General features: G+C 44.7%; 2 protein-coding genes across 4 annotated transcripts in view; both read right to left on the reverse strand.

Annotated features, from left to right (window-relative positions):
* Positions 1 to 832, reverse strand: part of RTFDC1 (replication termination factor 2 domain containing 1) — a 47288-nt gene extending 46456 nt beyond the window's left edge. For both annotated transcript variants that reach the window (XM_005688320.3, XM_005688319.3), the window contains exon 1: positions 657 to 832. In XM_005688320.3, the coding sequence (XP_005688377.1) occupies positions 657 to 725 (69 nt within the window). In that variant the 5' untranslated portion in view covers positions 726 to 832. The remainder of the gene's footprint in view (positions 1 to 656) is intronic.
* Positions 9409 to 13434, reverse strand: part of CASS4 (Cas scaffolding protein family member 4) — a 37600-nt gene continuing 33574 nt past the window's right edge. For both annotated transcript variants that reach the window (XM_018057635.1, XM_018057633.1), the window contains one exon: positions 9409 to 10400. In XM_018057635.1, coding sequence (XP_017913124.1) covers positions 9990 to 10400 — 411 coding nt within the window. In that variant the 3' untranslated portion in view covers positions 9409 to 9989. The remainder of the gene's footprint in view (positions 10401 to 13434) is intronic.

Below are 13434 nucleotides of genomic sequence, written 5' to 3' on the forward strand. Positions count from 1 at the left end.
CGGGGGAGCCTGGCGGGCTGCCGTCTATGGGGTCACACAGAGTCGGACACGACTGAAGCGACTTAGCAGCAGCCTATTTCTTCTCCGCGGTCTCCTGCATTGCAGGCGGGTTCTTTACCAACTGAGAAGCCTAACCACCCTCTGAGACCAACAATAATCAACTTGAACGCAGTGTACACGGTGGTTACTTTTTAAGTGGAGGCCCTAACTTCAAAGGTAACGGTTTGAGACTTCACTGAGAAAACCGTGTTAGTGCGTACAGAACTCAATAAACAGCGACCATCTGTATCACTGTTACTAGCAGCAGACAAACTTCAGATCCTGGTTCTGCCACGTACTAGCTGTGCAACTTTCTCCTCCTGAGCCTCAATTTTCAAGTCTCAAAAGTGAGGCTTCTGAAAGTATATACCCGTAAGGCTGTTTTGAAAATTACATGAGACACCCTATATTATGCGTACTGTCGGATGAATGGCAACAGCCCGCAGTCAATAAAGGTCCCTTATTAACACTGTGGTTAACTTTGAGTTCTCTGAAAGGGATAAATAAGCCCGGTTGTATGCGGAAACCCGTTAACTCCTCCTCCCACCTCCCTTCGCTTCCTGGGAGCGTTCGCAGCCAGCACCACCCCCAGGTCCCACTGGGCCCACATAACTCACCTTCTCAACCTTCTTCGGCCCCTTCACCAGTTCATGCCTCTTAGGGATTGTTCCTCCGTCGCAACCCATCGCAAGCCAACAGAGTCCAGAGCAATCACCTACAGCAGCAACCTCCGGAGTCCCTGGCGACTGTTGGACTCACTTCCGGCGCGCCGCAATGACGCAATACGCCAGTCTCCACGCGGAGGGGCGGGGCGGGGCTTGTGCCCAGTCTTGGTTGCTATGGAGAGCGTCGCTAGGCGCTGGGCGTGGTCCCGCAGCGGCGGCCCCTACAAAGCGAAGGCAGGGTCTTGGTGCAAGCAGTGTGCAGAGAGTTCTCCCACTCTCCGGCTGCAGCCAGTTCCTTCCTCTTTCCGGTGGACGTGGGATTCCTGCTGCATCCGCCTAATCGTTCTTCCACCCTTCGGGGGCGGGGTCCAGGGGGCAGCGCGGGTGGGGACGACTCAGGAGTAGCAGCGTGTTTTGGGGCCCCATCCCACCCCAGCCTTTCTGACTGGGCAGACATCCCTAGACTGGGACCGCGTGGAGGAAAACACTGAGTTTTATTAGTGCAATTAGCGATGAATAGAGATGGATCCATCATTTCAGTTAACGTTTATGTGTCTAAAAGAGAACATCTTTTTACTGGGCGTCGGCTGTGATCGAAGCACTCACAACAAAGAAGTGATGTTAACCGAGGTTGTGCGGGAGTGAGATTCTGTATGGCCTTAAACTTTCTGATACTGCCGTGCATATTGTATATACATGAAATAGTTCACACAGTTTGTACATGTATATATTTCATTCACAGCATCCTGAAGCCCAGGCTAAAAACAATTTTTTTTTAATTGAAAGATTCCCCAGTGGCTCAGTAGAAAAGAATCTCCTTGCAATGCAGGAGACACAGAAGATCCAGGATCATGAAGATCCCTGGGTCAGGAAGGTCCCGTGCAGAAGGAAATGACACCCTACTCCAGTATTCTTGCCTGTAAAATTCCATGGGCAGAGGAGCCTGGCGGGCTACAGTCCAACGAATTGCAAAAAGTTGGACATGACTGAAGCGACTGAGGACACATATGAAAAATTGAAAACAAAGAAAAAAGCAGGTATAATCAACAGGCACAGATATAATTATAAAATGTGCACTGATGTTCCATGTCTTTTCTGAGAGGCTGTATCATATCTATAATGAGAACGCAAAACCCGTTAAAATCCATGATTGTCTGCTTTCATGCTCTTGACCATCTTTCCATTTGTTCCTTTAATTACTATAAATATTAGAGGAAAGCTTATCCACTGCTAGTAAAGCAGACCTTTTATGACTGGGTGTTTCCACCTTGATCAAAGTGAAACAAAAAGACTAATAATACTCCCCACTTGGGAGCAGAAAATACAGTATATGTGGATTGAAAAGCTTCAAGGGCTAGATGATTGAGTTATCTGATACTGCAATTAATGAGAATTAAAAGAAAAATAAATCCTTTAATCAGTTGGCCTCTGATTAGTGCCTGATTTATTTTTATTAACATCTCAGGAACTGTAAACTCCCTAGGGACTTTGTTTTACTCCCTCTTGCATTCTCAGTGCCTGCAAGAGTCTTCAGTCCTCCACAAACCAAAAAGTACAGATTCATTCCGAAAGGGTTGACCAGCAGACCCTAAAAAAGTTTCATTCAACTAGAATCTCATTTCTAGGGTAGGGAAACAGAAGGCTGGAAAGATCAAAAGCACTGGTCCAAGGTTAAACAGCTAGTGAGAGCTGGGGATGGGTTCTAAGATTAGTTTTCTCTTAAAGCAATGGACAGAAAAACAGAGAATAGCAAAAATAAGGGATCTTTAGACACACTCTCAAACCAGTGTTCTTTTCGCACAAGTACAACTACCCCTCACCAAATTCATTTGGGGCGGAATAAACAAAAATAGCTGCTCTTTATCAAACTGTAATTCTATGCTGGGAGAGTTGGAAGCGTCTTGCCTTCTGTCCTCTCAACCTTAGTATGGGGTATAGTGCCTTCTGTTACCAGGTGACAACCCTGAGGCCCAGATGTGCCAGATGTCTTGGGTCCATGGCACACATTAGGAAGTAGAAGGGAAAGGAGGTAAGGGAGGGGCTTTTTCAAATGAGGCCCATCTAACCACAGATGCCAGGATCCTTCTCCTCCCCCCAAAGCTACTGGTGACACCCAGTGATAATGACTATGCGGGCGTTAAAGTTCAGGCAGCTGGATGCTTTTTCTCTTCCCCCTTGGTTTCCTCTTTTAGAATATTGGTTTCTAAGCTACTCTGTGTTGCAGACTATACACAGCTAAAATATACAGGTTTATTTTTATCATCAGTAGCAACTAGTTTGTGTTGAGAGCTGTCAGGCATTGTATTCTGCCTTTATTTCATTAGAGTATTTCATTTCCAGCCACACTGGGAAGTAGGTCTGTTATTTGCTGCTTCTTCCCACTGTCTTTGTTGAGTGAGCCAGTAAAGGATATTCCCTTATGAGGATCCTTGGTGACAAGTTTGTTCCCTGGATCAAGCTGTGAACTTGAAGGGCAGGAGAGGAATGAAATCATGATAGAGAAAACCATTACCTTCTACCAAAATCAGTATTCCTTAGAGACGTCTCTGGTAGTCCAGTCATTAAGACTCTGCTCTTCCAATGCAGAGAGCATGGTTCCATTCCTGATCAGAAAACTAAAATCTCACATGCTGTTCAGCCAATTAAAAAAATCAGTATTCCAGTTTCGATGTATGATACCGGATGCTTGGGGCTAGTGCACTGGGATGACCCAGAGGGATGGTACGGAGAGGGAGGAGGGAGGGGGGTTCAGGATGGGGAACATGTGTATACCTGTGGCGGATTCATGTTGATGTATGGCAAAACCAATACGATATTGTAAAGTAATTAACCTCCAATTAAAATAAATAAGTTTATATTTTTAAAAACTCAACATTCAAAAAATAAATAAATAAATCAGTATTCCTTAACTTTTCTGGGGTCATTGGGCTTGTTGGAGAATTTGGTAAAAACTTTGGACTTACTCCCCAGAAAAATTATCCATAAGCACTCAGGATGCTACAGTTTGTTATTTTAGTTGCTAAGTCGTCTCTGACTCTTTGTGACTCATGAACTGTAGCCCGCCAGGCTCCTCTGTCAATGGGATTTCCCAGCCAAAAATGCTGAAGTGGGTAGCCATTTCCTTCTCCAGGGGATCTTCCTGACCTAGGGTTTGAACCCTTGTCTCCTTCATTGGCAGGTGGATTCTTTACCACTGAGCCACCTGGGACGCCCAGCTGTACTTTATACATATATGCATTTTACTCATGGTTTCCTGAAGCCCAGGCTAAGAACCACTACTTTTAAGTGCTTCTACTGCCTGTTAAAATAGTTCCCAAATACTTCCAACTTCTAAACCATCGAGGGTTTTATTTCCTGTTAGCTCTACCCATATGCTCTTCCAAAGCTGCAGTTTAATAAATTCTGTCTGGAAAAAGCTGATATGCAGAATAACTCGTTCCAAGAGTCAAGCATGAAAAAAAAAAGGCAAAACTACGTGTTAGGATTCTTTAAGAATTTCACAGCCTGGGGACTTCCCTAGTGGTCCAATGATTAAGACTCTATGCTTCCAATGCAGGTGGCATGGGTTCAGTCCCTGGTGGGGAATTAAGATCCCACATGCCTCTTGGCATGGCCAAAAAATAAAAAGAATTTCACAGCCTCATTTAAGGTTACACTTGGGAGTGTGTCCCAAAGACAGGTAAAATAAAGTAGAAAATGGAAGTGATTGCAGCGGTAATTAACGACAAAAGTTACTTTTCGTTGCAGTTTTAGTGAAATAGTAAAACTATTCCAGGACTCTACAGGGCCTTACATGAACTGGGCTCCTAACTACACCTCCCAGCTCATGTCATTCATTTTTCTATCCCACGCTGGCATCTCCTCCACTTGGTAGAACTCTCCAGGTATACGTTTACTCTCCAGGCCGACATTTATTCTCAAGGTGTACGTTTGCTCTCCAGGTGTACATCTACTCTGCACACTCCCCTTGCTGTTCCCTTACTCTGCACACTCCCCTTGCTGTTCCCTCTGCAGAACATTCTTCCCCTGCATTTGCCAAGCTGACTCTCTTCAGTGAGGCATCACCACTTGGCTCCTGGTCCCCTCTTCAGAGCAATCTTTCCAGACCTCTCCATTTGAAAAGGCACATTTTGGTACTTCTCTGGCGGGCCAGTAGTTGAGGTTCTGTGTTCCAATGCAGGGGGCATGAGTTTGCTTGTTGGTCGGGGAAGTAAGATCTCCCATGCTGCAGGGTGCGATTAAAAACAAAAACAAAGAACTCAGGCTTCCCTGATGGTCCAGTAGTTAAGAATCTGCCTTGCAATGCAAGGGACACCAGCTCGAGCCCTGGTTCAGGAAGATCCCACATAGCACAGAGCAGTTAAGCCCACGTACCACAACTACTGAGCCCACCTGCCCTAGAGCCGGTGCTCCGTTACAAGAGAAGCCAGCCCCTGCTTGCAGCAACTAGAGGAAGCCTGAGTGCAGCAGTGAATACCCACCCCAGCTAAAAAATAAAATAAATCTTTTTTAAAAATGCACATCTCCCCCTTCACCCTACCCACTACCCTGATTTAATTTCTTCCTCGCATTTACCATCACTGATAACCTGATATAAATGTAACATTTGATGTCCTGTTCACCATGGAGTTTTTGCATTAATTTAGATTTTTTAATGTTGTATCAAAATATAATTTATATTTATTACCAAGTGCTGGGTGTGCCCGCCTGCATTTTGCATCCAAAGAGAGTGCCTCACTGGCCTTCACCCTCACTCTGGCCCTGGTATTCCATCTCCCTCAGCTGAGAAGAAAGCTGCATGATGAGACCCTTTGTTTTGTCTACTGCAGCACATCTAGTGATCAGAAGAGGCCTGGGCAGATAGGAGATGCTCAATAAATGATTGTTAAATGAATGAAGGAAAGGAAAAGGACATTAGCAAATAACCTACAAATATGGGCAACTTGCAAAGGGAAAGCTTCAGGAGACCTGGGGTGCGTACTTGGGGAGAACAGAACATTTTTAAAAGATGCTTTGTTAAGAAAAATAGTTGCCACCCACCTGAGTTCTTGGCTCCCCCAGTGCCTATCACATTGAAAGATCTCTAAACGAGGCTTCTCACCACTTCCATCTTCCTGAGGAAATTTAACTTAATTGAGGTCAGGTTGCTACCACCACCACCACCACCACCATACACCCACCCTTTCCTCTTCCTACCTTGAGAGGAAACAGCACAGAATTCTGGACACTGAAGAAACAGACTTAGCAAAAAGCTGCTGAAACCTAAAATATGTGATTTTATCCTACTTTTACAACTTTTTCAGAAGTAATTATCCTATTAAATCTATCAGTGGAAACTCATCCCATAACTGCTCTCATTCAAAAAAAAAGGAAGGAAACTCATTTTGCTAGCAGCAGCAGTTTTCAATATTTTGAACCCAGTGGTTTTGGTTTTATACTTTGTTGCCAAAGGTCTCAAAAAAGAAATATAGATAGATAGATATAGCTCCAGATGTCTGTCTCTTTGTGGTGTCTCTGTCTCTCTTTTTTGGCTCTATCTCTGGGTCATTCTATCTCTCTACATACATAGGTACATACATAGTGTTCTGAAACCATGTGGGACCTGTTTATTACCTACTGGAGACTAGGTCACTTATAAAGGACTAAATGAGTTAAAACATCTAAAGCATTAGAACAGTATCTGAAATTAGTAATCACTTAATAGATACATCCCGTTGCTATCAGTAGTGTGTAACACATCACTTTGCCTCCTGGAGCAAACGCTGACTGGTGTCTCCCTGGAGCAACTCTTCCTCTTTACGGTGCCATTTCTCACTTTGCTAGGGGTTCTGGCTGGGACACAGCGCTCCAGGGGTCTCTCATGTTTCTGCATGTCTTCTGAACAGAGGCATTGGCTTGGTATTTTGTTCCAGACTATCTTGTCAAGGATGTATGTAGCAACCCCCCTTGGAAGACAGAGACAACGTCTCCCTCCAGAGCAGAAGGGCAGGATTGTTTGCTGTCTAGTGTCATAAAGTCTCCCTCTGAGGCAAAGCTTGGTCAGGTTTACACAGAGACTGCTATAAAAGATTGGGAGCATCCTAGGTTCAGGGTTTTTTTATGGCTTTGATGCAAACCCTTTGTCTGCACAGTATCACATACACACACCTTTGCATTGCCCCTAGGACTTGAGGGGTATGGAGAAATGACGTAAAAATGAAGCATTAGCGGACTTCCCTGATGGTAGAGTGGCTAAGGATCGTCTTGCCAATGCAGGGGAGACGGGTTCTGTCTCTGGTCTGGAAAGATCCCATGTGCCACGGAGCAATTGAGCCTGTGCACCACAACCAAGAGCCCTGAAGTCACAACTACTGAGCCTGCATGCTCTAGGGCCTGAGAGCCGCAACAGATGAGCCCTGTGCCGCAACTACTGAAACCCATGAGCACTCGAGCCTGTGCTCTGCAACGAGAGAAGCCACTGCAATGAGAAGCCCATGCACCGCAGCAAAAGCAGCCCATGCCCTCTGCAACTAGAGGAAGCCCACGAGCAGCGATGAAGACTCAGCACAACCGAAAATAAGAATAGATAATTTTTTCATTTTAAAAATCAATCAGTAACCACTTGTGAGGCTATAAGAGGGGCCCTTTGACCCTGCACAGGAGAGTTGACATCTGACTAATATCCTTAGAAAGGCCTGCTGGCAAGATTGGCTTTGGCGGTTGTATAGGAACTTCGTTTCAGGGAGAGTTTCCACCATCCCTGAGTTGATAAGAATGGAGCAGGGCCTATACCGTTTGTACAAACAATGTGATTCACACAGGACATCTACTTCCCTTCAGAGTCTGGAACTTTGGTCCACGCCACACAGAGGCTCACACATGATCAACCCTAGTGAAACCTTGGAGGCCAGGCTGTCATGAGTTTCTCTGGTGGGCCACACTCCCTGTATATTGTCATGGCTCCCAGCTAGGGGAATTAAGGGGGTCCTAGGTAACCCCCGAGAGGGGACTCTTGGCAGCCTGAGCCTGCCCTGGCGCTTCATTCCCACATGACCTTTCCCTTTGCAGATTTTGCTCTGTCTCCTTTCATTGTGATAGATCAGAGAGGTGAGACACTATATGTGGGAACCTGTGAAGCTTCCTACTGAATCAGGGGGCCTTAGGGTGGTCTTGGGTACCCCCGACATGGTCTCTTACCCCAGAATCTCATGTCTTCTCTCAGCATCCATGAGATTATGGCAGGCTGACTTGTTACTTTGAAGTAAGGGAAGACATTTCACAGTTCTTGCTAGAGCCATCTCCTTATCTGTCTAGGAACACATGGCTGTGTGTGTGTGTGTCTGTGTGTGTGTGTCTGTGTGTGTGTGTGTGTCTGTGTGTAGGGGTGAATCTCAGGTCTAGGACACCTCAGGTATTATACCCCTGTCTTACCATGGAGTTATTAGGGGCAGACATCTGATCTAAACTAGTTCAAGCAGAAAAGAAGACTCTTTCTTCCTCTCTGGCCATAGACCAAGAAAGACCATAACTCATGGCAGACACCTTGAAACCATGAGAGCTAACACAGAGAAAGTGGGGCTCATAAATTGGGCCTTGATGATTCTGCTGGGGGTACCCAAAGCAGCTGTTTTGGAAGCCAGCTTGCCCCTGGATTATGTTAAGATACTTGAGTCAATACATTCCTTTTATTGCTTAAGAGAGATGGTATCAGGAGTCCTAACTGACACAGATCATGGCTGCTCCCAGAAAATGTCTCTAGTCTAGCGCAGAGAACCAAGCCTCACCAGGACCGCATCCTTCTTTAGGGACCCTGAGAGTAACTCCATGTATACAGTCAGTCTTTTGGTAGTCAACAATTTAAAAGTGCAGAGTAGCAGATAGGAACCGCAGCTGGTACCATTTCAGGTAATTTCCAGCCTAGAGATGGCTCATGGCAGAGGGGCACATAGAAGACATGAACCTCCACCTGAAGTGATGAGGTAACCATAGAAACGTGAACTAAAGCCCCAGCTGCAAGGACAGGAAGAGGAGGTGTTTGACTTGGCGCGGGGGAGTGGGGGGAATTCTGGGCCACTCTCAGATCTGTGCCCAGTGATAGGGATGCTGTTTATACCACACTTCCTGGCTCTACTTTTCCCGAGCTAGCGTTGCATGTGCAAACTTGGCCTCTACTTCCTCTCCTTGCACACTCTGGGGAGAAGCATTTGCGTGACACAAATAAACATTTTGCTTTGGTACCAGAACCCAAGTGACAAAGATCAAACATCTTTCCAAAGAAAAGACTGGTGCAAAGGACGTTTCAATTCATGACTGTATTGACATAATATTATAAATGGTAACACATTTGAGACTATTGAGGTATAAACCTTTTCTGATTGAACATACTAAACGTTCAATCCATGTGTTGAATTTATTAACACAGAATCTATAATGTACAAAATAAATAGGGAACCCAATAGAACATGTTATGTTACAAATTTACTGCTACTTATAACATGCTGTTTAACTCTGTTCAGGTAAAACAGCAAATATATATATACATATTTTACTACATATTCTAGCAGATGCAACAGAAATTAATCACTTGAAAATAATCTCTGCCCCCATTCTCATATTCTATTTTCTCCCTGTTGTTTAGTTGCTCAGTCATGTCTGACTCTCTTGCCAACCCATGGACTGTAGTCTGCCCAACTCCTCTGTCCATGGGATTTCCCAGGAAAGAATACTGGAGTGGGTTGCCATTTCCTTCTCCAGGGGATCTTCCCAAACCAGGGATCGAACCACGTCTCCTGCATTGGCAGGTGGGTTCTTTACCACTGAGCCCCCAAAGAAGCCCCAAAGTAGGCTTCTCCCTAGCACCTAATATATTGTGTATGTACTTCTTCATCATTTGTCTGTCTCCCCACTAGATTGTAAATGCCCTGAGGGCAAAGCCTTGGTCTGATTCAGTGCTACATGCCCAGCACCTAGAATTTAACATACAATAGATACCCAATAAATAAGTACTGAATGAATGAATGAACTTAAAACAGGCACACATTGAGCTAATATAAAAAACTGGATTCCACAACCTCATTTCATACACTGGCCCTACACGATAGGTCCTTTCTTCACACCTAACTCCTCCCTGACTCTGTGGGATAAGCCAATACCCTGGAGTTGCCCAGACCCTCGGTAACACTGGGTTTGGGCACCATGACCATTGCCAACAACTGTATACCCCCAGGTTGGTTTTTCCCAGAGGACAGACTTGCACAGGTTGTGGGTGTGCAACTGAAGTGAAGAGTTTAACAGGGAGAAGGAGGCTTATTCCAACATCCCCCTGAATTGCTGTGCATGCTGCTCCAGCTTCTTGGCTTCCGCCTGGAGGTGCTGCAGGGCAGCGGGGCTGGGGTGCTGGAGCACGGCGTGCTTGGTGGCCAGCGCTAGGTCCTTGAGCAGGCTGCAGAGGCAGCTGCTGCCTCTCAGGATCTCATTGCGCACGTCCCGCTCCTGGGTCTCCCGGCACAGCCTGTCCACCAGCTTCTGCCCGACCGTGATGACCAGCTTGCTCTGCGTGATGAAGGTCTCGGGGGGTTGGCTGTTCTGGAGGCTGCTGTTCAGCACGCCGATGGCTTTGAAGAGCGCCCCAAAATAGAGACGGCAATGTTCAGAAAGGCGAATTTTCTTCTCAGGATTCTGCTGACTCAAAGGCTGGGGGACCAGGGAGCTAGAATTCTAGAGAAGGGGAAGAAGATGACAGATGAGAGAGACGCGAGCAACAGGCTGTGACTGTCTCTCTTCTGTTTTTGCTTAATTTGCAGACTTTTTATAAGAAAAAGTATAGTTTTGTTTGGGAAGCTCCATGTGCAGGTGCAACATTCTGCCTAACAAATTAATGTTAATTCAAAGCATGTTGTGTTGTTTAGTTGCTAAATCCTGTCCAACTCTTTTGTGACCCAAAGGACTGTAGCCCGCCAGGCTCCTCTGTCCATGGGATTCTCCAGGCAAGAATACTGGAGTAGGTTACCATTTCCTCCTCCAGGAAATCTTCCTGAACCAGGGATCAAATCCTGGGCCCTTGCCATCTCATTGACAACGAGGTTCTTTACTGCTGAGCCACCAGGGAAATCCTTTTTAAAGCTTCCTTATAAATATAATTTTATATATTGTGTTATATATAATCATTCATATTAGATATACATAAAATTATATTCAATCCTCTCAACAAACAATTAGAAACCCATTCTAAGAAACTTACTGACAATGACTAAATTTATACCTTTTTTTAAAAGTTTTTTCTTTTTATGTTGATCCTTTTTTAATGTTTTTATTGAATTTGTTACAATATTGCTTCTGCTTTACATTTTGTGTTTTTTTTTTTTACTTCCAGGCATGTGGGAACTTAGCTCCCAAACCACACCCCTTGCACTGGAAGGCAAAGTCTTAACCACTGGACCACAGCCAAGTCCCCTAAATTTATAAATTTTAAAAAATGCAGGAGAGTTGATGGTGAGCAATTTTAAAATTTTAAATTGAGTAATTTTAAAATTTACTCAAAGAATAGGTTTTAAAGCATTACAAAAAAAATCCTTCCTAATTCCAGTATAAGAGGTAAACTTGAATTCCCCCAAATTTCCAAAAGAAATCAAAATATACTGACCTATTTGCTTCAAGATAAAAATATTTATCTTACTTGCTAGTTAAAGTTTCATTTAGAATTTTACTTTCGTTAATTTTATTTTCTGCAATGTGGCGCCAAAGCCTATTCACTAGTGAAAGATTCTCAGCATCAAATTTAGTGTCAGCCACCCCAGGTAACAATCAAAATCCCCTTTGTTAGGTGATAGGTGAGGAGACTGAGTATCCCGGAAGAGAAGAGGTCACCTAGGGTCACTCAATTAGTGAAATAAAGATTGGAGGGCTGGACTTCCCTGGCAGTCCAGTGGTTAAGACTCACATTCCCAATGGAGGGACCCAGGCTTCAATCCCTGGTCAGGGAGCTAGATCCCACATGCCACAACTAAGACGTGGTGCAGCCAAATATATAAATAAATACTGAAAAAAAGCTCTGGAGCTCTAAGCCAAGTCAGCAAGCCTGAAATTCTCATTCTTTGTTAAACTACACCCTTTTATCAATCTAAGATCTCAAAACTCACAGCTCAGAAGCACTCAGACTGCGTTATGGTCTGACTGTGTCTCCCTAAAATTTGTATCATAAAATTCTAACCCCTCAAGGTAAAGGTATTAGGAGATGGAGCCTTTGGGAGGTGGTGACTAGAATTAGGGCTTCCCCGGTGGTTCATGGCCCCCAGAGTGGGGGATTAGTGCTCTTATAAGGGTCATGTGAGAGCTTGCTTCCCACGTGTGTCCTCTGCCAGGTCCGAAGCCTGGGAGGGATCTCTCTACAGAACCTGACCATGCTGGCATCCTGATCTTAGACTCCTAGTCTACAGGACAGTGAGACATAAATTTCTCTTATTTGCAAGCCACCCAGACTACTGTACTTTGTTGTAGCAGCACAAACAAGGACAAGTGACGAAGAAAAGATTGGAGTGTTAGCTGTGGTAGACTCTTGGAGGGGCAGGAAGCATGAGAAGAATGCATCAGAGGCTAGAAATGAGAAACAACCATCTGGGGAATCGGAATGTTGGCATCTTAGCTTGAGGGTATTACCTGTAGGTAAACAAACAATGTGCTGCCTTTTATCCCGGGGTGTTGGAAATCTCTGGAGGTATTTTTGGTTGTCACACTGATGAGAGAGCACCACAGGATACCAGCAGTCAGGGGACTAGGGATGCTCAATGGTTCATCCCACATGACGGAGAATTGTCTGCCAATGGTCAGTGGTCCCTCTACCCACACTAAGAAGCAGTCAGTCTAAAGCAGGATATTTCCAAGTGTTCTTGGACCACTGTACCAGCAGCACCTGAGAACTTATTAGAAAAGAAAATTCTCAGGCCCTACCCTAGACTTACTGCATCCTGAACACTGGGGTGGGACCCAGTTCTCTGGGTTTTAACAAGCCCTATAGGAAACTGTGACACACTCTCAAATTTGAGAACTGCTAGTCCAAGACAGACTTCATGTTGAATAAAATAGCATGACTTTTAGCAATGTGACAGGCCACTAAGTTTGGGGTTTGGAGTTTGCAGAACGAACCATCAGGAGGCCTGGGTTATTATCCTAGCTGGCCTCTGAAAAGGCAACGATCTTATCCATATCATTGAATAACTCTGACCCTCCTTGCCTACCCTGATCCCCCAGCTGGAAAGTTGAGTGGGTTCACTGGTTCCCAGGCTTCAGTTATGCAAAGAAAACCTTCACACGCTGTGAAGTTTCTACCTTTCTCTTGACTTCAGTTGGCTTCATCTTTATCTTTTTTTTTTTTTTGCCTTTTTTTTTTTAATTTTTAAAATTTTTAATTCTTACATGCGTTCCCAAACATGAACCCCCCTCCCACCTCCCTCCCCATAACATCTCTCTGGGTCATCCCCATGCACCAGCCCCAAGCATGCTGTATCCTGCGTCAGACATAGACTGGCGATTCGATTGTTACATGATAGTATACATGTTAGAATGCCATTCTCCCAAATCATCCCACCCTCTCCCTCTCCCTCTGAGTCCAAAAGTCCATTATAGGCTTCATCTTTATCTTTAAACGATCGTTTTTACTTAAAACTGTTTAAATTGGTAAATGGAAAACTAGTATCATTTGCCAGCAATAGGAGGTAGCCAATTAAAATTAAGCACAATGATAACATCTTTGATT

Source organism: Capra hircus, chromosome 13 (genome assembly GCF_001704415.2).
Source record: "Capra hircus breed San Clemente chromosome 13, ASM170441v1, whole genome shotgun sequence".
Classification (NCBI taxonomy): domain Eukaryota; kingdom Metazoa; phylum Chordata; class Mammalia; order Artiodactyla; family Bovidae; genus Capra; species Capra hircus.